Below are 27,579 nucleotides of genomic sequence, written 5' to 3'. Positions count from 1 at the left end.
TGACTCTTAGGTTCTCGATCTCAATGCCAATGCTGACAAGAGGCCACAAAGGTCAACAGTCAGTCACTGCAAGTAAATAGTGACTATGATCTTTATAGCATTCGTCCGATAGATAGGTAGGGTTGTGCAGTAGGCAGAACATGGAGTTGCTGCAGCCAGCAAAACCATGGTTAAGATGGGATTCTTAGTGACTGCTTCAAGGTGCCAATGAGCATAAAACAGGGAATGTTGTCATACGTCATAAAGAGAAAGAAATAAATGACAAGAGGACAAGGATAGTGACGTCATCGGACGCTCGAAGGGAGGCTGGCCGAGCATTCGATAAATGGGCTGGGCTGGGCTGGGCTGGGCTGGCGATAAATGGGAACGGTCACACCGTAACCGAACACCAACCCCCCACGCCCGCTCCCGCCTACCCCCCCCGGCGTGCGCGCCCGTGCCCTAAACGCAGCGGCGGTGAAACCTTTCTCCCCAGCGACTGCGGCGTTTCCTTCGCGAACGGCGGCTGTCTTCCTCTCCATCGGCGAATGGCGTAGCATTGGCGGCGGCGTCATCTTCCCCTCCCGGTATCTCTCTCTCGCTCTCTCTCTCTCTCTCTTCCATTCGCCGTCGCACACTCCCTTCTCCTCCCTCCTCCCCCGTTCATCACACCCCCCGTCTCCGCGCCTCGTAGAAGCGTCCCTTCCCCGATCCCTCCTTGCTCTTCCTATCACTCTTCCCCCTTTCGTCGCAGCTTTCCCCCTTCTCCGGCGCCATCCCTTCTCCCTCTTCCCCCCGTTCATCTCAAGGTTTAGCGCCTAGCGCCTTTTGACTACACTGCTTGACACAAGATAGAAACCAAAATTCCATTTCAAATCAAGAACAGAGCATGCTTTTTCTCAACAAGGGTTTCCATCAAATATCTAGTAACAGTAAGTCAATTCTAGGTACATGAAGTTCCTGATAAAATGATATCTTTTTCTTCCTTTGTTTACTCATAAATCTATCACAAGATAATCTTCATATGTATCTGTTCGACCTTTAATTTGAACTTAAAATAAACACAACTAATCACATTTGAGAGAAAATGACAAAGGAAGTGAAAATTAGTTGACCTTCCATGACTCAAACTTGATGTAGCATGAATCTTAAGTTTTTTCTTGCATCATTTTTTATGTTTCTTTATTATTAAATTTAAACAAGTTCAGAGATGTGCCAAATTCGAGCTTCAAATTGCAGAAGTTTTTGATATATAGCGCAATTCTTATTGTTCAGATGATACAATTTTTATCTAATGGATCAAGAAACGGATATTTGATTTCTTCAGAACTCATCAGTCTTAAGAAGAAGCAAAGGAGCATCATGGCGAGTCAAAGGACACAAAACATCAGAACGCATACCGCATGATTTAATTGGATATTGAACTGATATGGCAAGAATGTTGTTTCCGAAAAGGTACATTATTGTCCTTCTGACCTTCATATGTACAAATGTTTGCTATATCGAGAGAATAGGCTTCTCCATTGCTTATACTTCAGCTGCAAATGCTGCCGGCGTGGATCAATCAATCAAGGGCTTGATCCTTTCGGTATTCTATTATGGGTATGCCCTGTCACAAATACCTGGTGGTTGGGTAGCACAGCATATAGGTGGAAGGCGTGTTCTGCTCATGTCCTTTGTATTGTGGTCTCTGATATGTGCTGTGGTTCCACTAGACCCTAATCTTGTCACTGTACTAGTTGTTGCTCGCCTTCTTGTTGGGGTGGCACAAGGTTTTATTTTCCCTTCTATTCACACAGTTCTGGCGCAATGGGTCCCACCTTTCGAGCGTTCCCGTTCTGTATCACTAACAACTTCAGGGATGTATCTAGGTGCAGCAAGTGGTATGCTGCTTCTTCCAAGTTTGGTAAAATACAAGGGTCCCCAGTCAGTGTTTTTGGCTGAAGCTGCATTGGGTGCCATTTGGACCTTTCTTTGGTTCAAATTTGCTAGTGATGCACCCCGTTCAGATCATTCTAAAGCTACATCTGCTGGTTTTGGGCATGTCTCATTGCCAATTACAAAGTCTGAAGACAACAAGGTGGGCTTGCAGAAGACCATTATGCAAAATGGTTCTGTCCATGTTGCTAAAATTCCATGGAAATCAATTACATTCAGTTTACCTATATGGGCAATAGTTGTGAATAGCTTCACATTCCACTACGCGTTATATGTGCTGATGAATTGGTTACCGACATACTTTGAGCTTGGCCTTAAGCAAAGTCTTCAGGAAATGGGATCTTCCAAGATGCTGCCTTACCTTAATATGTTTATATTTTCCAACATAGGTGGAACTGCGGCAGACTATCTGATCACTAGAAGGATCTTATCTGTGACTAAGACCCGCAAGTTTCTGAACACACTTGGATTTTTGGTTGCTTCTGTTGCCTTGATGGTCCTTCCGTCGTTCAGAAGCTCCACAGGGGCAGTATTTTGTTCTTCAATCGCTCTTGGTTCGCTGGCGCTAGGAAGGGCTGGGTTTGCAGTGAATCACATGGATGTAGCTCCGAAGTACGCAGGTATCGTCATGGGAATCTCTAACACTGCAGGAACTTTGGCTGGCGTGGTCGGTGTTGGTGTTACAGGAAGGATCCTGGATGCTGCAAAGAATGCTAATGTTGATCTTTCAAGTTCTGAAAGTTGGAAACCGGTTTTCTTCCTTCCAGGATGCTTTTGCATCGTCAGTTCCTTCATATTTTTAATATTCTCGACAGGAGAAAGAATTTTTTAGTGATAAGGTTTCTCAGTGGCAACATTTATGTAACTTGCACAAGTATTCATTTTAACAGCAATTCCTTCTAACTTATGATGACTTTTGAGGTCATAGATAAAATATAATATACAGAAGAAGAATGATTGAATGACACAGTTTTGTCCTGATATTCTTAGGATCAAAATTTAAGATTTACTATGGATGTTATAGAAATGCTATGTGTATATAGTAAATTGCATGTCATAATTTCTTGGTTTGTTGGCAATGATGTGGCATCCACATGTGTTTGTGCGACACAAATGTAGGTATTGGTGGACTATAGTAAGAGGCTATAATATCTGCTCCATGCTGCTTTTGGGCAATTCAATTAGATGGTACAGTCTGCATGCACTACATTAGTGGTATCTGCTTTAGGGTGTCGAATTCAGAACATACAGGAGATACAGAGTGTCACTAAATGACACAGAATCATGTGTAATCTTTACTTTCATTTTCTTCTTCTTTTTATTCTCTTTGTTGCAAATTCTTACACTCGAATGCTTTCAATGTAAGAAGAGGGGAAACAGGAGGAATTCAGAGCACTCATGGAAAATCTTCTGTACTCCCTCGCGAAAATGGATTTTGCTTTCAGGGGGAAAAAAAAAAATTTTCTTCATTGATTTTGAATAATTTTATACAATCTAAATTGATAAAGACAATAAATAATAATTAAAATGGATATCCATTGACGTGTTTCATCACCGAGAAATAAAAATCTTTGGATTTCTATCAATCAAGAAAATAACATTGATTTTCTTTAATTTCTATATTCAGAGTTCACAATTATTTGCCAACCACTTTTACCAAAATAGATCAACCATAAACAAAAAGCGTCTATATTGCTTGAGTAATTAAAATTGCATAAGTTACACAAAAACATAAGCCCAATTAATACACACGTATTTACATGTTTAAATAATACATGTATGCAAATATATTGGTTTCCCGGAGCTTGTTATGTACATACGTACTCACTCTTAGTATGTTAGGTTTCTCGAATAGGAGTGAGTGCCAATAAATACATGTCTTCCTTGCTTCCCGATCCCATTAATTACGTAAATATTAAAAGACAAACTCATATTTGATTTGAATATATTTCTTTTTTTATTTATCGTACTACATAATTAATTAGCGAGTAATATTAAATTAAATAAAAGTTAAATATATTTTTGTATGATATAATATTTTTTTGGATACCCAAACGAGTACTCGAGAGTCTGATTTAAACGGTCGGTAGACACGAGTATTAAAGCGCTTTCTGCACGCATCGCTTGTTGCCAGAGGAGGGGATCCAAACCCAGTCCAACGCAAAGCGGAAAAAGGAGAAGGATTGGATTGGAGTCACTGCAACAGCGCCACATTTATGTCCGATTAAGACCATTCTTCGCACCGGACAATCCCGCGCGGCGCCCCCTGTCCCGCTCCGTCCCATCCTGCTTTGCGCGAGCGAAGGGGATCGATCCGATCCCTTCTCCCCATCTCTGGAACCCTAATCGATCCTCTGCATCGCGTATGCCTTAGGAATTCTCCTCCGCGCTCACCATGGAAGACCAGAAAGGAGCCGCGGTTAGGGCTTCCTCCTCCTCCTCCTCCTCCGCCGCGGCCGTTGCTGCCCCGGCACCGCCGCCTCCGCTTCCCGCACTGGCCCCGCCCCCTCCGGCGCCGCCCCAGTCCTCATCTTCTTCCGATGTCGCCGCCGCCGCCGCTGCGCCGAAGGAGGAGCCGCTGCCGCCCGCAGACGGGGGCCAGAGGGTTCGGTTCTCGGTGGAGCTAAAGCCCGGGGAGACCACCATCGTCTCTTGGAAGCGGCTGCTTAAGGAGTCCAATAAAGGGGGCGGATCCCTTCCAATTGCATCCGTGGCCGAGCGGCCTCTTGCTGTCCAAGTCGGAACAGGTGGTCCGGTAGGGTTTCCCCACCTCCACCAATTTAGTTTTTCTTTTCCCCCTTCTTCTTGTTTGATCGTTCTTGCAAATTTTAGGGTTTGTCCCGTTTGTAAGGTGCTTTCTCTGCTGCCGTTTGGATGGTTGACTTTTGTTGATTTAGTTATGGTGTTTGCAATGTGCTACCTGACATCCATGGCATATGCAATTTCCTCCAATTGGTTCAACATTGCCCGTTCTTTTAAATAACATAGACATTTTCTTGTTCTTCAGCCTTGTAGATGATCAATTGCTAGTGAATACCATATTATACTGTTTGCATCTCCATGGTTTCGACTCCAGCCATAGCCATAAGCTATTTTTTTAAGGTTTTTTTGCGGATACTATAAATATTGTATCCATGAATATTGGAGATTTGGATTGTTATAGAAGAGTTATGGTTTTTTACTGAAGTACTCATGTGCAACTATGAGAAAGCCATGTTTCGTGCTTGAGCTTTATGTATATCTAGTACATTTCTTTTTTCGTCTATATGCATGTACATAAGCACAGCAATGTGCCAAATATGAGGGAGATTTGTGATCCTTGTATAATATTATGTGTATTCTATATCATTGTTGAGAATTCTTTATAATTTGTCTTATTGTTGGAGTTCAGCCTGCAGAAAATGAATTAAAAGATGCAGTTCCACCTCCAAATCGTTTTAGTGCAGTTATTGAGAAGATTGAACGGCTATACATGGTATGAAAGGCTTCTTATGTTCAAATTTTTTGGTCAAATGGTTCGTGAAGATTATGAGTTCTGAATTGTTGCTCTTTCACTTATAAATCTTTCTGTTTGTGGTCTGGTGTCTTTGCTGATCATGCAAGTTTTTTGATCCAGGGCAAACAAAGCAGTGATGAAGAAGAACTTGATGATATTCCAGATGACGATCAATATGACACCGAGGATTCTTTTATAGATGATGCTGAGTTGGTTGGTGTTGTTTACCTTTTCATAAATATCATTGGCATAGATAATGGTTAGATTTTATAAACTATTTTGTTATTAGATCCAGTGACTGGTATTTGCATCGTTGCTAAACTGCACATTAAGGAACTCCTTTATTTGGTATTTTCTAATAGAATCACTAGCTACTTGTTTGGAACAAAAGAAGTTAAGTTATGGGGGTCTGGATCTTTTCTTTTTTGGGGTTTTGAACTTAAATGCTATAGAATCTGGATAGTGGGAGCAACAAGGATAGACAAGCCCTACATCACCTGGACATGTTTCTTTTTGAGGCTATGCTATCTGTATCCTAGATTAGCTGAAAAGTCAACTTCTCGGTCATGTTTCTCCCTATGCTGAATATTTCTAGCAAGAAGCACCTCAGTTCTGGACATAGAAAAGTGATTGTTTTTCTGATGCTTTCTCTTGAATAACTTGCAATTGCAAATATCATGAGATATCTGATTTTTTTTATTTTTTGAATCTTCTTCTTGAAGAACTGAGCAAGTTTTGAGACCAGTTCCATGTGTTACTGGGTGAGAAGTGGAAACACCTGTCACATTGTCACTTCCACCTGTGGCCTTATTCTTCAGGTTCCAGTTTTGGTAGTTTAGGCTCTAGTCTTGTAGTTTTCTTTCGGTGGATTTATGTCTTAATAGTAAATACTATATATGTTTATATTCCAACTTAAGAAAAATATATGTACTACTGTAATAATAACAACTAAATAAATCTGAAGCTTTTATTAGCTTGATGATGATAAGAAATTATCTCATTTTTGGTGATCCAATATTAGCTGATATCGGTTTTGAAATTGAGTTAATCGGTAAATCTCAGATTTTCTCAACATTTTAAATCAGGTTGACCAGTAAACAAACTGTTTAACAAGAAGTAGTTTGGTAAGATCATAAGACCTAACATTATGCATTTTGTTTCCTAAAGGATTTAATTGCCTGGGATAACACTGCGACACCAATAATTTTCTTGAAATATTTGGCATTTAAGAATTCTAATGTTCTACAATATTTTTTTAAATCACTCTAATAAGTTTGGTTTCACTATAATGCATTAAGCAGAGAGTGGATGTCCCTCCTAGCTGTTTCTTACTTCGGAGCAACCTGATGGATTGACACATCTTAATCTGTTGCAACTATCCTATATTATGCATCTATGATGATTTGTGTGAACATGCAATTTATTGTTTAGTTGGATCTCATGGCTTTCATTTCTTGCCAATTGTACTGGTTTAACATTCAAATTTCTAAGAATTGCTTCTATTACAGGATGAATATTTTCAAGTGGACAAAATGTCAACCAAGCATAATGGATATTTTGTCAATAAAGGAAAGTTAGAGCAAATGTAAGTTTCTCCCACATGGTTTACTTTTACGATTGTCAATAAAGTTAGAGCATTTCTCTGAGCTATTTATCCTTTTCTGGGGCTATTATTTTGCTGATTTGAAAGATATTGGTTGTGTTGGAGCTATGATCTCTTAACTTGTTGTTTTGTCTAACTGATATATTCAATGTTTTTTTGGTATATATTCACATTAATCTTTTACAGTTGGTAGATTTTCTAGTGTCTGTCTATTTATGTTTTCTTGGAAGAGCAATTTATAGTTGGTTTTAGACCTTATAGCTGCATTATCATTTTTCTTGTCTCTGTTATATAGCCAGTATCTCAGTGCTGATTGGCATGGTCGAAGTGTACCATGCCATAAAGTATTGGCACTTGTGTTCTGACTGCATTTTTTTGAAAATAATTATAGTCCTTTCATGTTTTGTTGTTGTCATTAAGATTTTGTCCATATATTAGGGGTATTATATAATTCCAAGTAACACTGAGATTTTGATGAGGGGAAATGGAACAGTTTTCACGTGTTTCAAAATCTTAGCTTTGAAGTTTAATTTCCCAACTAAACATCTCCAAAAATTGTCATGTTTTTCAGTGATTAATTGAATTTTCCATTAACATTAACTTAGGCTAATTAAAAATGATTGTTATGGAGTGATTATGGAGATGAATAGAGGGCAGACCTTGGCCTTATGGTAAGTTTGCTCATTTATGATTTGAATGAGCAGAGTTATAGTCACAAAAAGAGTCTCTTTGCCTGTAATTGCAGGGCTGCATATGTTGACCCTCTCCAAACCCTACGTTGGCGAGAACGCTGATCACTAGGCCACTAATTTGCTACTAATTTCAGGGCGTGAATATAGGTAGGATGCAATAGTTTTGCATATGAGGAGTGATCCAGTGATGGTGGTTGCCAATTTCCTAAAATGCAGTATGCAGTTACATTATTACATTGCATAGGGCCTATGTTTGTTGTCTGACTGCATATATGATCCATGGTGGCATAAATATTGGGTTATAAAATTATATTTACAATTGTATATAACTTTGCCATAGTGTATGCGGTTTGCATAAAGAATATGTGGTTGTTACATGTGGTTTATGTTTCCTCCTTGATATTCTTATACTATTAAATTATTTGGATAAAATAAATAGCATGTACTTAATATTTTAATCACACCTCCCTTAGCATGTTGCCGTAACGTATCAATGATATCTCTTCATAAGTACTTGCTTATAATCAATCATGTACATTTTGAATATTTTAATATCTATTGCATGTGTACCTCCTGTCCATGTACACACCCATATTGCTTCTGTGCTATGCCCTTGATGGCCCACATATTGAGGCCACATTTCAGAAGATCGGTTGTTGCATTTGTTTATTATATTTTATTTTTTCCCAGACTTTAAACTTAAACTAATATGCAAACATCAAGAACTGGTGGTTCTTCTATAATTTCTTTGCCTCCTCTTTGCATTAAATTTTGTCGGTAATATAATTTGATGATTGTGCTGGTTGAAGGATTAATTACATTTGCATTTATGAACTTGTTAGCAAGCATCTCTCACAAAGTTAGTTAATTGGACAGCAGAAGGTCCTCCACATATTTAAGATGACAGCTGTCGTTGCCAAAATATTATTGTTTATCTGGTTTGTTTTATCATCAGCCATCATTAGCTTATTTGCTTTAGTTTTCTATATTGCCTGAAAATTGAAGTTCAAGCTAACTTATGGTCTGACCTATCTGAAATTTTTCTTTCAAACAAGATTTTAGTAAGTGCGACCATTCACTATGTCCCCTTTGATAGTATCATCTAATATATGTAAAAACTTATTTTTGTTTGTGGATGATCAACATCCAATTCATGTGTTTTTTTTTTTTCTGGTTTTAGTGAGCCTAGCTCATCACCTAAAGAGGCACCTAAAAGAAGAAGAAGAAGGGACTCCACAAAACTGCACGGTGATGGTAGTCATGTTCTTGTTCCTGGTGGCCCTGCTAAAGTTGGCAGTATGCGCATTAAAGATGCTGCTAGGAATGCACCAGTGATGGGAAGGAAACCAAGTCCTGCTAAAGTTTATGCTCCATATGGTGAACATTACAGTGAGGAAGGCAGGAGTTTAAAGTATAAATCAAAAACCACTACAACGGTCTACAAAAGGAAATCTGCTGATTTCACTATTAAATCAGAGGAACAATCAACGATGAGAGTGCCAAATAAGGATGTTTTACCACTACCTTTGGAACTAAAGGATTTCGATAAGCATAAATCTGGGGTCCTTGCATCTGAAGACACTACTCATAGGGCAAGTGTAAGTCATTCATTTGACCCCTTGTACCAAGCATCTCGCAGTAAAGTTCAAGTAGAATTTCAGCCAAAAAAATTGCTAAAAAGTGAAACTGGAGAAGTGTCAGCTAAAATTCGGCGTAAGGAGAAATATGGCTCCAGCAATTTTCCTGCTATGAACTCTTCTATGAGTGTGTATCCTATGCATGCAGTGGTGAGTACATCTCTTTTCAAAAATCTTTCTGTATATCCATTGCATTTTTAAGGAATTCACTACTCTTCAACTTGCTTTAACTTAGTTTTTAGTGTTTTCTTTTTCTTTTTTATTAGTGTCAGGAACTCTAGATAGTATCGATCTGACTTCTTGAATTTCTAGTTAAACTTGTTTGCTGTCTTTAAAAGGAATTCATATGTGAATGTGACATATGTACATAATCTCAAGTTTATAATCCTGTTAGTTGCTGATGTGCAGATAGGTAAATTTAAATTTTGAAAGAAAGACTTAACTTGATCATTCCAGAAAGAGAAGTTCCTGAAACGAACTAGTAATCTTTTACTATTTGTGTTGGTCAAAATACTAACATTAATTGCTGAAGGAGAAATGGAAAAAAGTTATCTGGAAAATTTGAGATATGTAGAGTGTAACATAGTTTCTTGGTGATTGTGCAACATTTTATATGTTGTCTTCAATGAATTCTCTCTTCCTTTTGGTCATCATTTTCACAAGGAGGTCATCACTCTTGACAAAATCTCATTCAAACCTTTCATTGTTGTGCTGATATGATACAAGCTCATGTAATAATTGACAAGAACATCCTGCCTTATTGTTATCTTAAGCTTACTACATATTCTCCCTTTGCTATATTGCTGATAATAAAAAGGGTTCAAGGAATTTATCTAATTTGATCATTAGCAAGATTCGATTAAAATAGAAAGGATAAGGATATTCCTAGCTTTCAATTGTACGATTGTCCACTCCCTCTGTATTCCTCCTCTCTTCCACTAAAGCCTCAAAACCTCATCTTCTTTCTCAACCATTTGCCTCTCTTCCTATACATTCATGTCTCCTTACCTGCATTTTATTTAACATATGACACAGTGATCATTATTCTGATGGGTGAGGCATTTTCTTGTTTATTCAGCTAAATGTGTTATAAACACAGGATGTTTTGTTTATGCAACTGCTACTTAAATCAAGTTGTTATATAATTTTATTTTTGGTGTGATTAGAGCAGGTTACTAAATCCATGGCCAACTTGAAGTAAACTCAATGCTATTTATGTCGGTTTACTAAATTAGAGATATGTATTTCTTAGTCATGGAATTAATGGCAAATGTTAGAATTTTAAGTAGAGTGGGAAATCCTGGGGGCAAAATGTAACGGCTAGTAGTGTGATGCTCAAAATGTACATGAAAATAGACGGTTTAAAATGAAAAATTTTGTTCCCCTTTTTTGTTGAAAATTTGTAAGGATGATCAACTATGCTGAAACAATTGGTATATGCACTTAAGCCTTTAATTAATGGTTGCCCATCTAGAACTTTATTGAATTATTATGACTTTTATATAAAGAGATGATTCTCTTTTAATTTTTAATATTATTCTTTTTATCAAAGAGGGAGTAACTCTTGAACCTAATGATTTTTGTTCTTAAAGTAAGTGGTACATTTCAATTCCTGCATTACTATGAAGCAAGATTACGAGCACAAAGAGAACTGCTTTAAAAATTTGCTGTATATCTTTAAATGGCAATCCCTTTCTTTACGAAACAAGTGAGGTCCTAGCGTTAGTTTCATACTCTAGTATTACATGCTCTTTTAGGTTTTACTCTGAAAATTAATCCATATCAACTTTTAAGTCGGTATAACTTGAGTGACTACTTTGTTATCAGAATAAATGTATTAGTGGGGCAAAAGTTTTAATTGTACATATCTGCTAAAATTTGGTGAGTCAATCAGATAAGGGAAGAATGCTGGACCTTATTGATGTCTTAGTGGGTTGTTCTTTCTTGATTCTCTCGAGAGGTGATGAATCTTAAGATTGGCAAATATTATATGTTGGTATGCTTGTAGCTGCAACCAAAGGTTTACCATTATGTTTTGCATTTTCAGGGACATTTTTTTTCATTAAAATAGACACTGAAAATCCCCAATCACGGTAAACTGGAGTTCCTGAAAAATCAATTATTTTGCAGAACTAGTGATTGTAGTAAGTCATGGTGGTCATAATAACCGTTTAGCTGCCCCATGGAACAAGTGAATTATATCTTATAGATGACTGCTTATATAGTTATCATTTGTTGTTGTTTCAGTATAGTTTTGATGTAGCAATTTGTTAAAAGGTTCGAAGCAAGTTGTTTCTACTGTTACTGTTGCCCCTTCAGTTGTACATACATCCTATTGTTCACTATCTGAGGATGGAAATGTTTCTTTTTGATGTGCTGTATTATTTTTTCTTGGTTGCTATTTGATCTTTGATCCATTGCTGCAGCAACCATCCACAAGGGTGAAAGAAAGTTCCTCCATGAGGCCTAAAGGGACCACACTTGAACGGGCCATCCGTGATCTTGAAAAGATAGTGGCTGAATGTATGCATTTGAGAATTCATATTGCTTACTTGTTAATAAGAATTCCCTTATGCATAACCTCAATAAGTATTCTTTTAATTATTATTAATTTGGAATTATCTTTATAGGTAGACCACCAAGTCTTGATGTTCATGAGGTGGATCCTGCATTTCAAGGCATTAAGAGAAGACTTCCGCAGGAAGTAAAGCAGAAGCTTGCTAAAGTTGCAAGATTATCGGTATTGCTGAATAACCTTATCTATATTTATCACATTTAGTGATATCTCTGATGACAAGCATTGCTACTATTTGATTGTGAACTTGATGGCTTCACGCTCAACGGTCCTGGGTGCACTTAAGTCATTTGGTGGGAATTAGGAGTGGTGATTCCTACTTGTTAGAAGAACAGGACTTTCTACGAAGTGCTTTTGTTTTTTAAAATCATCCGGCAATTTCCTCTGTTTGGTTCATAACATACCTATTATTTTGATTGTACCTGTTGATATATTGTCGGTAATTACTTCCCTGTTTTCTCATTCTAACCTGAGTCAGGAACCCGTTCCCCCACCCCCACCAGCCACTTTCACCCCATTTTCCCCTTTTACACTCGGTCTCTCTCAAATTTATTGCATACCTTCTGGTTTTCCACTTTAACCCAATTGAAAAATCTCTTCCTTCGTGATGAACTATTTACTTTCACCCTATTTTCCCATTATATGCTTAATCTCTCTCAAATTTACTTCCGGAACTCTGAATTTCCCTCAAATCTTAGCAAATTAAGGATCAAAGTCAAGAAAGGAGTGGTATTTATCTTCAGACCTTGGTAAATCTGAAATTAAAATAAGTTTTTTTTGTTACTTTCTCTTGATTAAATCTTTGTACTTAGATTTTTCACCTTAATATTAAATTTTTTTCACCTCATGTCAGGCTTGATCTATGCAAATATATCTTAGATCTAACTAAATTGAAGTTGGAGAAGCTCATATCTGATCGAGTTCTCTTTGAATCCATTTGAGATTTTGTGAATTTGACCTAGATCCACATGATCCTCATGGACTGGGCCTAGTAGATATAGGCTAAATGTATATGGATCTAGGCTAGGTCAAATGGATCTGGCCTTGGCTTGCCTAAGATTCGAATAAATCTAACCTGGATCTGTGCATATCTACCATAGATGCATGTGAATCTCTCCTTGATATGTGTAGATGTAGGCTAGATCTCCATGGATCCATCCCAGATCGTTGCAAATCGAACGTAGATCACTAAAATTAGTAGCTTTCAGCTATTCCTGAATTTTCCAAGTTCATGGGGCTGTGAAAATGGTGTCAGAAAGCTCTTAGATCTCAGCCTAGTAGACAGTAAAGATGTCGGCTAGATCTGCATGGATTCAGCCCAGACTGTTGCAAATCCAACATAGATCACTAAAATTGGAAGTTTTCGGCTATTGCTGAATCTTCTAAATTCATGGGGCTGTGAAAACGGTGTCAGAAAGATCTTAGATATCAGCCTAGGAGACAGTGGAGAAAACTCAGGTGTAAGTTGAAATTGCATCGATCACTTGGGTTTTTTTTTTACAAGGTAACCAAATCTACTTATCATGCTTCTATTTTCTCACTTTCTAGAATTTTCTGCTTTCTTGTTACGGTCCTTTACTACCTAGATGTTGTAAAATATTTTGACTTTAGGTTTTCTTGAGAAAATACTGAGACGTGAGCAAGAACCAAATAGTCAAAATACATAACAATTTTGGGCAATTTTGATGACTTTTTTGAGGCTGTGAGGTATGAATGTCTAAATAGCATACGTCTTTCTAGTTATATTTTCATAAACATAAATTATGAGTCAGACCTGGTACTCTTGAGCACATCCATGATCACATGGCAGACCCTCATATTTGGGTTTATTCTCTTCCCGTGTGTATATCCCCTAAAGTATCCTCTTGGCTTCTTAACATCATATCAGACAAAAATTACTCCACAGATGTAATTGGGCCAGGATCTACAGATTCCTTGATTACTAGTTATGATTTGACAAATTATTTTGCTTTTCTATTGAAATTTTTGACAGTATAAAAGTGAATGGTTCTCTTTGTTATTGCAGGCAAGCCAAGGTAAAATTTCTGAAGATGAGTTGATTGATCGACTTATGGGCATTCTAGGTCACCTAGTTCAGCGCAAGACACTGAAGGTAATTTCAGAAAATCTGAAGTTCTAAATATCGTCATTGGCTACTCATGATGAACTAAATTTTCCTATATTTGTTTTACCTGGATTATGCTAGTCATGAAGCTTCATCTTGCATGTTCTGCACGAGGTTGTCGATGCTCCATACATCGATCTGTGCTGTTAATTTTAATTAATCTTCATTGAAACGTTTGCTATTCTTCTTTCAATGTATGACTGAACTTTATTTGGTTGTTCCATAGTCATGATTCTAACTTTTTGCAATCATTTCATGCCTGGTTACATGGATTAGCTAATTTGGTATGCTGCACATGGTTTAAGTTGATGTGCTTAGCAGCTTTTTTTGTAGAACTGTATGCCTTTTTGTTTAATCAGCACAAAACCTTTTATGATAACCATAGGCAAAATGACAATCAAGAAATGACTGCAGTTGCGATAAATTCTTGAGCAATTATTTCCACTTTCTTGAAGTTATCATACGACAAATTAGTCCTCCCTGAAGTGTTAGGACAACTGTAGTATCTGTAGTTCATGAACTCACCAGCCATCTAATTGCACTATTACAAGCCAAACCAAGTCAAATAGTATAGTGAGAGCATGTTAAATATGAATTATATTATATAGCTAAATAATATTATCATGCAAGTATAGGAAATTATATCAAACGATTCAAACCCCATAATTTAGATGAAATTGGATTGAGTTAGGAAATTTCTGAAAGAAAATTTGATTTCGCGATCTGATTATCTGAATTATGCTAAAACACCATTCACGTTTATGGTGGCATATTCTTTGTCAAAGAGGCAAACATCAATATTTGTCTTTGGTGCTGAGTCCAACACCATGATTGTGAAGAATGTCATGAATCAAACACAAATTATACAAGTCAAACACCTCATATACAGTTATAAGCCAATTCCATGGCATTATGCTTGCACTGGTTAGTTGTTAACAGTTTTAGGTTCTGGATGACAGACTATGGCAACTGCACAAGCATCATGAGAGTTGAGATCGCAAATAACTTGCACAGTTTTATTAAATACAGACAGAGAAGTGTTAGGATCACCAATGTAGGTCGAACTATACAAGCACACCAACGATGACAATAATCAACAGGATTCATAATAGACTAATAATTTTCAAAAAATTGACTAAACAATGATGGATTTGGATTTGATTTCAAACAATAATTCAAATGAAATTTTAAAATATCAACCATGCTCGCTACTGCAAGGTATATGCACATGAACAGTGGAGAAAATAAGGATGTGAATTGCAGAGCAAAGGAACTGTTTTCACCAGGGTTTAAGTCTCAAATACTGGATCTGTACTAGCTGTTGGCCAGACCAGTACAGGTTCCGCCCATAGGAGTACACTAACACATGATATTTTGATCGTGTTGTGGTACTGAGAAGGAGGGAGAGGAGGAACCATAGAGGAGGCAGAGGAGACAAAGGAGAAGAGGAGAGGACTAGGAAGAGAAGTATTGATCAGCACAAGTAGCAATTTGGGAGGCAGGTGGCTTATGGGGTGGGGCTCAAGGTTGAGAGAGAACCACCCGAAAAGGGCTGGAGTCCAGGCGGTTTTTCAACCCATGGATTTCACATTGACTAAAATTCGTATGATGTCTTCAAATGTGAATGTTGGAGGATGAATCCTAGAATACCTAGAGCTAAAACAACACCTTTGATGTATCTGCCCAAAAGCTGTGATCAGTGTTTCCATAAGTTCACTGGAGACAGGTATCTCTTCTGCACAAATGCAATTCTCACATGCTGCGCTGCTAGGTGAGGAGGTTTAAACATCATATCTAGAAGCTGCATGGCTCAAACGAGGGAACAGAATGAAAGTTAGGTCAGTTCTTGATGGCAATGACTCAGTGCAATGTTGTTAGCTTCTCTAACCATTTTTACCACATTTGGGGCTCAGGAGTGTTCTTGTGGTTATAGACATGTGGGACTATTGCTGCTGCAATCTGAAGTTATGTTTAGACTGGGGTTGTGTATATCGAGTTTCACAGCTTACTGATTGATCAATCTGCAGGATGGGTCGGTTGATTGGTTGACCTCTGCAGCTCTGCCCCAATATATTTAAATATTTTGATATGCAAGAGTCTGAAGATTCAGTTGATCACTCCTCAGTTGACTAGCACTGTTTTCTCTTGGAATTTAAGGGATTCAAAACTACTTGGAGGAGTTTCTAAAGACTATTCTCCTTGTACATGTTTTCCAAAAAAGAGAAAATATACAATATGCTGTGTATTATGCAGAATAATTCTGTTTAACATATTGCCTCACTGGTAAATAAGTTCTGTTTTTTTTTCTTGACTAAATAAGAATCTGATTTTCTTTTAATCATTCATAGTTTGCCCCACTGGTTTCTTTTCTTTCTTTTTTTCTCTTTTCATACTCTCACTCCACCAAAAATCTGATTGGAAGCTGTTTAGGAAGAACAGTAAGTGGAGATAACTGTTTAGGAAGAATAGTGAGTGAAGATATTGGTACTGCTTCCGAGCTTGGAGAACTGACTTCAAGGTAGTGTGATATCTTTCTTTACAGCATATAAGAAGTTGATCTAATACCAGACTGCTACTGGTGTTATAAATATTTAAAACATAGACTAATACATGTCTAATGAGGGAGAGTTCTGCAAGGAGTCTGCAACTGTTAAAAACTTGATCTGAAGGCGCACTTTTGTACAATTATTGCTAGTGAAATCTTGGCCAAAATGGAAGTTAGGAACATTAACTCTTTGCTTGCATACCATTTTTTATTTGTGAGTTTTGTTAGCTAGCCATTTGATCCAAGCTTAAAGGCTTCAGAAGACTAAACATACATTCGTTACAAGGTGTGCTAAGGAGCTTTGGTTAAATATTGTGTGGTAACTTACTTGTAGATTTAGTATATACAATTCCAATTGTTGTTGATAATACTTTATTGAGGTTCATTTAGTTTCTCTTGTTTCTCAAAGCTGATTACATTGATGACAGTTTATGAGCTAGTTTTCTTTCATGGTTTTGATGTATGCCATTACATTAATGGAATAAGAGATGGTGCTTTTCTTCCATGTTGTTGATGGATTTTTTCTGGTTTTATGCACTATTTTGGTTCACTTCTAAGTTGTCCGGTATTTATGTTTTCCAGTCTAATAGATCATTTTCTTTTTGTAGAAAAATATGAGAGAGATGGTTGAGTTAGGTCTTTCAGCAAAACAACAGAAAGCTGATAGATTTCAACAAATAAAAAGGGAAGTCAATGAGATGATCAGAGCACGTGTCTCTCAGTTGAAGTCCAAGGTATGCTTATAGGTCATGTTATTGGTATTATATTTAGTTGACTAGTGGACAGGCTAAATTCCTGATATCGAAATCGATTATTAATTCACAATTGACATGAACACAGTCTTACTTGTTTGCAATGAAATTTTGTTTCAGTTGCTTCCTGTTCTTCATTATGATGTGTTTCTTTGACAGTTGGCTGAGAAACAAGATGGTTCAGCTGATGATTTTCAGGAAATCAATAATGATGAAAGAAGAACTCTAAAAGGTAGATACAGTATGGATGCTGCACTAGAAGACAAGATCTGTGATCTCTATGATTTGTATGTTGAGGTACCAAACATAACTAATTTCATAAAGTCCTTTCATTTTTGAGATGAAATTTGGATGCCGATTCATGTCAAAATAGGAGACAAGAAATAAGGAGTTTGGTTGAGGAGGGTACTTTGAGATGAGCTATTATATTATATGTAAAGCTGGACCTTTCATAGACTTCAAAGGCCTTTGTTAGAAGTTTTTGGCTTATCCAAGGTTATCATCCTAGTGTTTGTCGATCAGTTTTTTTTAATCTTGTCAAAAATTAAATGCCCTCATAGTCCAGTTTTTGCATAGGTTCTGGATGGACTTATTTTCTAAATGTTTTTATCTATGTTTTATTTCAGGGAATGGATGAAGACAAAGGCCCTCAAAGCAGGAAGCTTTATGTAGAGGTAGTGCTAATCTCTCAAGGATTCTCTTGATTTGATATATAATTATACTATTTGTTTGTTGATCTCTTTTCATAGAAGTCTGCTTATATAAACTTTGACCATTTAATATAATTCATTTCTTCTGTCTTAGATTATTTGTTTAATTAAAATTGTGACTTCACCAGCAAATAATCCCTTGAAGCATTAAATGCTGATTGATTATTATTTTGCCCCCCCTTTTTTTTTTCCAAAATACTGATGTTCTTTCATATGCATATTTCTTTTGGTTGGTTATTCTTGAGAAAACACAGTTGCTCTATCACTCTTTTTTTTCCAAGGAAAAAACATTTTCTCAAAGTAAAGTTTGTTATCATAGTATCCTTTTTTTGCTTAGTTTCACGTTTAATTAGCTTGATTCTTACTTTTCTATTGACATGTTTATTCCTACTTGCCAGCTTGCAGAATTGTGGCCCAGTGGTTACATGGATAATGTTGGAATCAAAGATGCCATTTACAGATCGAAGGAAAGGAAAAGATCACTTTACAGGCAGCATAAGGTCTTGATATCTGGATTGATCTCTGTGACTTTTCTTTTAATTCTTTCCTTTGATTAACATTATGGGTTTATTAATTTGCACGTTCTTTGTGTAAAACAACTTGCGCATCAGTAGTATCTAATTTCTGCATTCTGTTGATTTTTAATGGTTCACGTTGTTACTGTAGTACAAACTCTCATTGCAGTAAAATCTTAAATGCCAATAATTTTGTCTTGTATAATTAGCAATTAACATATACTTGCGGTTTAAAATTGTTGTGGAAGTTGAGATATTCTTTGTACCTGAAGTTGTGATGGTCTATGATAAACATTGATTTTGCTAGTGATATTTACTAAAACTTGATTGATAATTTAATTTCAGACAGTGATTTAAAAAGCGCCTAGGCGCCAAAAGGCGCTAAGGTCCAAAAACGCCTGAGGCACTAGGCGCTCGTCCGAGTGTAGCGAGACGCTAAAATATAAAAATATATAATATAATTATTTAAAATATTAAATAAAAATATGCTATTAAATTAAGAAAATCTAAGATACAAAATCATAATGTCACATTAACAAAAAGTTTCAAAATTCAAAATAATATATTATTAATTTAATAAATACAAATACTATTATTAGTATACTGTTAATAGTATACAGAAGGAGAAGAAGGAAGAGGAGTGTAAGGGGGTGCTGACTGAGAAAAGAGGAAGCGACAACGGCAGCGGGAGCGGGAGTGTATGGAGGCAGCAGCGATAGTGAGCAGCGGGAGCGGCAGCGGTGGCGAGCAGCGACAGCGGCGAGCAGCGGAAGTGGAAGCGGCAGCGGCAACGAGCAGGGTTAGGGTTGGGCAGCGACAACTAATATCGGTGCTTTAGTTGGTTCGATTGAACCAACTAAAGCACCGGAGACCCAACCAGACCTAAAACGTTGGTTCGGTCGCCTGGTTTAACCCAGGCGCTTGCCCAAAGCGCCTGGGCTCGGGTGAGTGCCCAGGCGGCGCCTCTTTGAAGCGCGCTGCCTGGAAGTGAAGCGGGGCGCTCGGGCCTCGCCTCGCCTCGCCCGAGCGCCTAGGCGAGCACCCGAGTGCCTTTTTAAATCACTGATTTCAGATATCCTAATCTACTTTCAAAGCCTCAATAAATAATGTGGAAGTTGAAAATTTGACATTAAGTAGCAGGTAGTATAGTAACAGATTGCTTCTCATTGTGCCTGGCAGATTGAAACAGACTAGAGAGTCATGGGTCTGAACTTTGATCCTGTTGTACTTGTGGTTGTCTGAGGCTGTTGCATGTACAACATATTCTTTCCCTTTGCTAGAGAGCAGTATGCATTTGTCATGGTTTAAATGAGTTTGTAAAAATTTTTTAGCTGGGATGCGGCACAACTTAAATTTCTCAAGTCAGATAAAGAAATAAAAATCCTGCTCTTTGACTCAAGAAGATAGCTAATCAAATTATTTATGGACACAAACTTGCGAGTCCATTAAATATTTGCTATCTCTGTAGGAAGACCTCATAATGCCTTGTGAATTCTCAAGTAAATTTCAGATGCTTTTGATTTCACAGACGCTAATGGATTGGCTTTTGTAGCAGTAAGCCAAGAAGAGATATCTATTAACTGAAATAGATTTCTTCTAAGCCTGGGATATTATTCTAATCAGCAATGTTATTCTAACACCTAATAATTTTCAGCACTAAAGGTGTCAAATTTGTTACCAATTGACTGACAAAATACAGGGCATTTGTTATAGCTCTATTTCAGTTGATGCTTATCTAATGTTTACCCTTTTGTTTTCTTGTAAACTGTGAAAGTTGCAGTTCCGAGGCTTTTCCTTGTGCATAGAAAATGACATTTTCACGCATGCTGCTCAGGTTCATGATGAAGAGAGAATCAAGAGGAAAAAGTTGGCTTCTACAAAGAGAATAGACGAGACTAATCCAGCTGCTCAGCTACGAGCTGGACAGGAGAAGCCAGTCCCAGTCGTTGAAGCCACTGCTCGGTTTCTTGCTCCGTTGGACAAGCTAATTTCCAATCAACCTGCTGGTTCAACAGGAAGATCAATGGATTCTGTTCAACCTGCTGATTCTAGTCAACATACACTGAAAAATCCTGACAAGGTTAGAGTTGCTAACATGAGCACGAACCCGGAGGATGCAAGCAAAGCTTTTGTTGATGTAAAGAAAAAATTGAAGAGGAAGGCAGAATCAGAGTTGAGTGACACACACATTCATTCCCAGAAGGTTCCTTCTCAGCATATCACTGAGAAGCAGAAGTCGCCCAGAATCATGGATGACACAAATATGAATTACCAACCGAAACCAAGTCTCGAATTACCCGGTCCTACAGGTTCTGACCAGCCAAGCTGATTTGCTGCGACATAGGATTACATAAATTAGTTCAGGTTTTAGTTGTTGTTACCTTTTGTTTCTTGATTGTATGACCTTACATCTGATTAGTAGTCCTCTTAACATTCCGCCAACGAAACCCTTTGTGCTCGGCCACCATTTGATGCAACTACTGTCGCTATTTGGTGGTCCCTCTTTTTTCCTCCATTAACAGTTCATTACAAGTTATTATCTGTAGAAGCATTTGCTTTCGCGAGCTGCAACCTGTACATGTGTTATGCTTCTTCCCACCTTTCCGCAATAGCTGCTGCTTTCCCTATGTAACATGCTGCAACTTGACACATCTGAACATAAAAAGGGTCGGTCGCGCCATTTCTCTTTTTCTGTGCTCTAAGTGGTTAGAGAGCTTGTTTGTTGATTTCCTTTGATGTGATTTTAACTGGAGTTTTGCAAGAGAAATTAAGAAAATTCTTGATTACTTGAAAATTGTTGCAAATACAAGTTTTTTATTTATTTATCTTGCGGAGAATTTTGATTTCCGTGATCTATTGGGTTTGGTATGCACTTAGATGGTGTGTTTTGGCTATTATCATCAAAATGATATGTAAAGTCTGCATTATATTTCATTGATATTTAGCTAAGCACGTCGCTTCTGTAGATCTCTACAGATGTTGATGCCATCTGCATTAGTATGGACTGTTGGGCTCAGCCAATGGTTTACTCATCTCGTTATATAAATGGTTATATTCGAAGATATTTTAATTATTTTTATTACAAAATAAAAATTTTGAAAAAAAGAAGAACATAACAGTTAGTTAGTTTTGGCATTTTAGGAAAGAAAATACTTCAAAATCTCTTATTCTTTTCTGATTAAGCACTCATTTTGAAGTTTAAACCATATGCTCTTTCTCAAGCTCTCTCTTAAGCTCTTTTTGTTTCGATGAACTATTTATCGCCAACAATATTTATAGAATGATAAAAATAATTATAGAAGAATGTTATTTTATTTTTAAAAATTTTCTATTAGTTTTGATAATGCATCAACAAATATCGGAATTACAAGTAGTTTGTGATGATATATTTTTTTTCATGTTAGATGTGCCTACCATATTTTGAATTTATGCATACAAGATGGATTTTAATCTTTTAAAACTTTTCTTTCTTTTATTAAGTAAGCTATTTCATTCTTGTGGCGTCATCCATAAATAATAAAAAAAAGGTCATATTTTATAAATTAAATGATAAAAGACCCAAAAGATTTCTTAGAGATGTTTCCACCCCATAGAATTCTACGTATAAATTATTAAAAAATATTTGAATATAAAAAATTATTATATATTTTTATGTCCATAATATTGGAATGTGTGAATGAATTAATTTTAAAAGTTTTTAATAATGCAACATATACTTTGTGCAGTGTTTATTATCCTACTGCACATATTCTTTTAATTATTTATATTAATATTGTTAGTGCAGTACAAGAATATGAAAATGATGATGGTTTATACATGACATGACATGGCTATAAAACTAAAATTGATTAATTATTTTTAAAAAAATATATCGGTTTATTTTGTTACATGTGGTTTTGATTCACATATTATATTAGATGACTTAAACGATTATTTGTCTATTTATTATCTAAATTTAAGAGTAGATAGTATTTTCAATCTTGACGAAGTTTGCAAGGTAAATATTAGCGACTCTGGTGTTGATGAGAATTGTCGAGCAATCCTTTCTTGTCGAAGGACGAATCCTAAGTGAAACCACATCAAGCATAACCCCTGAATAAATTAAAACTCAAGCTTACCTCAATAATTAGACAAGGACAATGAAATAGAAACAATAGATTATTTGTGAAGAAAATGATCTCTTATTCAATCGATCAACAAAGAGATTATCCAAACTAGAACGTCTCGACAACGATAGAGATTTATATTTTATAATTTTATGCTAAATTTTTTTGTTATGTCATTATAGATTTACGATCGTTATAGATGTACATCAATTTTTTTTAAAATTTTTTTAAAAAAAGTATAAAATTTTATATTATAATTATTTTTTAAAAAAAATATTTAAAAATTATCAGTTTAAATCGGAACTGTAATCGACCGAACCGGAACCGCGGTTCAGTTCCGATACTAAAACCAGTGTTACTGGTTCGGTTTCGACTCGAGGTTCTACTGAACCTAAACCGACGGTGTGGTCAGGCTTCGTGGCGGTGGTGCAGAAACCAAACGATTCCTAGTATCACTCCGAATCGCTTCCGTCACGGCGATCCTCTCTCTGCTCCGCTTCTCTTCTGGTTCTATGACGAGGCAACCCAAGAACTTTGACGAGATACGAGAAGAGAAGGAGCCACTTTTGGTTATCCTTTGGTCTGCGATCGAGAAGAGTGACGAAAGGAGCCACCTTTACGGATCCTCGAGCAATGTCGGACGAGGCGGCGGCCGAGGTCTGCGGCTCCGGGCTGTTCCTCGCGCTGCCGGACGATGTTCTAGCTTTCATCTCCGGCCGCCTCGGCCTGCGCGACCTCTTCGCGCTCGCCCTCTGCTGCCGAGGACTTTGGGAGGCCATCGCCGACTCCGAGAAGATCTGGTTCGCCCAGTGCTGCCGCATCGGCCCGCCGCCCCACGCCCTCCCGCTGTGGCGCGAGGGCGTGGACTCCTACTTCACCCTCTGTCGCTTCCTCGCCTCCGTCGAGCCCCTCCTCGGCGTGTGGGTCCATCAGAACCCCGAGCTCCGCAACGTGGTCTGCGTCCTCTGGGGCTTCCTCTCCGTCGTCGGCGTCAGTGTCATACCTCAGGAGGTGGGGCCGCTCGGCCTCGACAGCGGACCTCTCCTGTGGGCGCCGGTTTTCGAGGTCCTCGCTGACGCCGATGGAGCCCCCTCCCGCCTCTTTCTCCATGGCCGTGGCGATCGCGGAGAGGACCGCCTCTACCCGGGCACCGTCCAACCCATCGACTCTTCCTGCAACGTCCTCCTCCTCGAGGTCGACGTCCGTCAAAGAGACCCCTGCTTCCCACCAAACCCTCCTCGCTTACCCTACTCCGGGTGCTTCTCGTTCCTTTCTGAGGGCAAATATCCAACCTTTACGAGACATCTTCGCCGGTTGAATACCAACGTCATCTCCAGTCCTCCGGCGAACCCATTTAGTCAATTGTCCTTCAGCGACCGCAATTGGCTTCTGAACGAGGTGGCTGACACAGTCGCCCTTGAGATCCCTTCGGACCTGGCCACCGTTCCTCTCTTCGAACGTTGTTCTCCCTGCAACGACACAAAGCTCTTGGCTGGTCGATGGTCGCAACTCACTGAGATGCACATGCTCAACAGAAGACGCATCAAAATGAAAGCCACCAACAGATTGGTGCCGGGCTTGATGAAGCATCGAAGCCTTGACGGCTGCGATGGGATTAATGATCACCAGAGCACCGTCGCTGGCAAAAGAAAGGCCTTTTTCTCGGTGTTTGAGAACCTGAGAGATGAGCCCAAACAGTATATGAGTAGATCAATGTTTCCTCAGGTGGCTGATTTGGTATCGAGGAGTGGAAATTATTGGTGGAGCACCCCAGACGGACTGCTCAACTTCTTGATGTCTAGTGATAGTATCGGACTAAGCTTAAAAGCAGCACACAAGATGGATGCTACAAATATGGCGTGGCCCGATATGAGTTATGACTGGTTTGCGCTGTATAAGCTCCCGATGCAGGTCCCAACTGCCTGCCATGAGCATGCCGGCCTGTGGGGTGGCACCTTTGGCTGGCCATTTGAAGATAAGCCGGAGAAGGCCTTGTTCTTGGTGTTGCTTTCTTATGAGGAGGTCATGGGACATCGTCTTCTGATTGCAACCAAGATTCTGGAAGGAACACAGCGTCTCCTCTATCCAAACGGCTCTCCAATGTTCACTGTGAGGCTTGATGAGGCACCTAAGAACCCGTTTCCATGGGGCATAGATAGAGAGTCTCCTCGAGTGAAAGTTAAGAAGAGTTACAATGGAGAAGGCGTCGTCACCAGTTACGGATTCCTATGCTCTGATCTCGAGCCTGGCGCATTGTATGTGCTTCAGAATGGACTGCTTGCATTTGTTTGGGAGAAGTCAGATTCTGTCATTACTTTGCAGAGGATAGTCCTGCAGGAGCTTCTGAGGAAAGGAGAAAGAGTGCCAATGCTACCTCCTACTGCTGATTTTTCATATTTCACCAAGTCTTACTCCAACATGTTTGCAGCAGTTCAGAACGGTTGAAATTGTTCAGATAGACTGAGGTATGATTAGTCATTGTTGTTGCTATTAAGACTCCATATAACATTGATATTTTGCATTGAAGTTATAGTGTCGCTAATTAATCTTCAGCTTCTATTGAAGTGATTGAAGTTGCATTGATGTGTTAGTTTATGTAAGCATTTGTACTGTTTAAATGACAGCACAAATTGGTTATGCTTATCCGCTAAAATTTCAAATTTTGTTAATAGATCGTTCATGACTGAAGTCATAAAATTCCTTTTTGCACTTGTTGGTTTTATCAAATTGTATGGTTTTAATCCCTCTTGTTTTATGCTTGATCGCTTTCCAGTAAGAAATTGGAAATCTCTGAAATATGGAGTTTCATAAAATCTTGAGTAACGCCCTATTTTAGATCCAAATATGCATGATAGGTCCCCATTGCTAGTCGGAACTCTATGGCATTCTTTCCATCAAGAAAAAATAGTTCTTTAGTCTGTTGGAAAAAGATTGCAAGGAGTCTGATGGGGTTGAGACATATAGTTACTTAACCAAGGTTGTGTGAAGCAAGGCCGCTATTTGAAGTACTAAATACTACTAATACATTATTGTTGTTCTGATTTAAAGAGACAAATGGTTAAAAGCATATTGATTTAGGGAATGAGAAAGAATGAGACTAAGCATGGGAACTGACATAATATCAAATGTTACAGCTCGAGGGAAAAGTATATCGGAGAAAAGGCTGAAAGAAGTTTTCTTTTTCAAAGGCTAAAAGAAGTTATTAGTGCACAACTTCTTTGCAAGAAAGTGTTCATCTTAGTGAACAATCTCATGATTTAATACTTCTATTTATGTGGATTGAAAAATGACTAACCACATGAAACTTTCATTGTTAAAGACTAAGGTAATGGTCTTTATACAGCCTTTGAATTTAAAATGCAGAATTCTTGCAATTCTTAGCAGTTTGAGTGTGTGATGATTTTTCACAAGAGTATGTATCATGAAATTGCTTTACAATGAGTATAATTTCATTGTAACAGATCGGAAATCTGCTGTTGCTTAGATTTCAGGGAATTCTTCGATGTGACAATGGAGATTCGTTGAACTGGTTACCTGTAGGTGTTTATTGATTTCTTGGAGCGTAATGGTGTCATATATTTCCTTTTCTGATTTTGAGATTGCCTTTATATTTGACCAAGACAACAATCATTCTTGGAGGAAAAAAACTGGATGTCTTTTCTTTTATATACAGTTTTAACTTTCCCATCTAATTTAGAACGGACCTCGATCAAGAAACATATCATCTCTGACTCCTTAAAACAAGCTAGTACATAACCTGCTTGAACAAGTCATATTGTGCCAGAAATTTGAGAATTATGTGTTCAGAAGTTTGAATAAATAATTTGCTTGCTATGGCGTGATTCCATGTCGATCAGCAAAGTGAATCGAGGACATGAATCTAGCAATGCTACTATAAATTCGAGAAGGGTCATTTGACAGCATAACAATCAAATCATGTCAATATCAATGTTGCTCTGCAATGTTAAAGGTTTATACTAACATCAGAAATATAGTATAGGGATCAGAGGAGACTTGATCAGGATGAAAGAAACCATGAGCAAGTATACAATTATGTGGAAACTGCATAATAGAAAAGGACGGGTATATCAGACTTTCTCTGAAAACCAAATCTCTCACAATAGTTTAAAAGATACATAGAATTCATTTTAGATGGAATTTGTCACCTATTATTATTTATCTCAATTATGCTCTTGTAATGTATCTTGTGTCTTTTGGTTCTTACATTTAAGTCTTGATTGGGTAGTGTCTTTAGATGTTTGCATCATCATGCGACCCGAACTTTAAATCGGACATTGTCATCAAATGATTGCCGGCATGGATATTATTTCTGTTATTTAGTCTTTTTTGAGAAGCCAAGTAATTCCTTTTCCATGTGTGGAAAAATAATATTGAGTTGTCTTCTTTATGTGCAGCATCACAGCATACTAGTAAGCCTGTCTCATCTGATCTTTTGCTGGATCAAGAACTAGTTTCAACATGGATGGTTGCTATGGGTTCACATCGACTTGTGCTTCGTTGGATGTGAGAGGTCTCTCAAGACTCATTGAGTTGGGAGAGATAAAGAGTAATAATTACTTGTGATGGACAAATGTTGATTTCTACAGGAAAAATAAATTGCCATTTCTTATTGTAACATACATGAGTTGCTTGAAATTAACTTCATAGGTTGAGACATCGCAATTGCCTGATATATTAAGATATATTTATTAAGATAAGCAGGAAAAATAAGCAGGAATCCCACATTATTAAGATATATTTATTTTAATATTTTTTAATTATAAAATAGATCACTTTAAGATGTTTTATATCAAACTCATGTTTTGATTGCTTGATCTGCTGCTCCTCCAATCAGTGAAACCAATGACTCGAGACTTGGCCGAGTTAATGTCCAGTTAGGTTTAAT

General features: G+C 37.8%; 3 protein-coding genes across 4 annotated transcripts; all 3 read left to right on the top strand.

The window, feature by feature from the left end:
• Positions 1-381: 381 nt before the first annotated feature.
• On the top strand, positions 382-2,882 carry LOC135581436 (probable anion transporter 6). 2 transcript variants are annotated; one of them, XM_065163044.1, is made up of 2 exons: positions 382-566; positions 1,307-2,882. In XM_065163044.1, exon 2 carries the CDS (start codon positions 1,409-1,411, stop codon positions 2,747-2,749), a length of 1,341 nt encoding a protein of 446 aa, XP_065019116.1. In that variant the 5' UTR covers positions 382-566; positions 1,307-1,408; the 3' UTR covers positions 2,750-2,882. The 2 variants fall into 2 exon arrangements, with proteins under 2 accessions (XP_065019116.1, XP_065019117.1); XM_065163045.1 differs by having other exon boundaries at positions 1,255-2,882.
• A 1,162-nt stretch (positions 2,883-4,044) lies between these two features.
• On the top strand, positions 4,045-21,255 carry LOC135646100 (ubinuclein-1-like). The gene is made up of 13 exons (XM_065165251.1): positions 4,045-4,672; positions 5,309-5,392; positions 5,534-5,626; positions 6,922-6,998; positions 8,889-9,495; positions 11,772-11,868; positions 11,976-12,085; positions 13,947-14,033; positions 17,199-17,324; positions 17,502-17,639; positions 17,969-18,016; positions 18,451-18,552; positions 20,402-21,255. Exons 1-13 carry the CDS (start codon positions 4,313-4,315, stop codon positions 20,894-20,896), a joined length of 2,424 nt encoding a protein of 807 aa, XP_065021323.1. The 5' UTR covers positions 4,045-4,312; the 3' UTR covers positions 20,897-21,255.
• Positions 21,256-23,134: 1,879 nt separating this feature from the next.
• Positions 23,135-27,350, top strand: LOC135645141 (F-box protein At5g39450-like). The gene is made up of 2 exons (XM_065163237.1): positions 23,135-25,138; positions 27,089-27,350. The coding sequence occupies exon 1, from the start codon at positions 23,307-23,309 to the stop codon at positions 25,116-25,118; it is 1,812 nt and encodes a 603-aa protein (XP_065019309.1). The 5' UTR covers positions 23,135-23,306; the 3' UTR covers positions 25,119-25,138; positions 27,089-27,350.
• Positions 27,351-27,579: the final 229 nt, after the last annotated feature.

Source organism: Musa acuminata, chromosome BXJ3-8 (genome assembly GCF_036884655.1).
Source record: "Musa acuminata AAA Group cultivar baxijiao chromosome BXJ3-8, Cavendish_Baxijiao_AAA, whole genome shotgun sequence".
Classification (NCBI taxonomy): Eukaryota; Viridiplantae; Streptophyta; class Magnoliopsida; order Zingiberales; family Musaceae; genus Musa; species Musa acuminata.
This window is presented reverse-complemented; position numbering and strand designations above follow the sequence as displayed.

Bases quoted from the DNA above. Each gene is read 5' to 3' on its own strand.
- LOC135581436 (XM_065163044.1), top strand. From the start codon at position 1,409: ATGGCAAGAATGTTGTTTCCGAAAAGGTACATTATTGTCCTTCTGACC.
- LOC135645141 (XM_065163237.1), top strand. From the start codon at position 23,307: ATGTCGGACGAGGCGGCGGCCGAGGTCTGCGGCTCCGGGCTGTTCCTC.
- LOC135646100 (XM_065165251.1), top strand. From the start codon at position 4,313: ATGGAAGACCAGAAAGGAGCCGCGGTTAGGGCTTCCTCCTCCTCCTCC. The intron at 18,017-18,450 runs GTAGTGCTAATC...CCTACTTGCCAG, and splicing joins GCAGGAAGCTTTATGTAGAG to CTTGCAGAATTGTGGCCCAG. The intron at 18,553-20,401 runs GTCTTGATATCT...CATGCTGCTCAG, and splicing joins CACTTTACAGGCAGCATAAG to GTTCATGATGAAGAGAGAAT.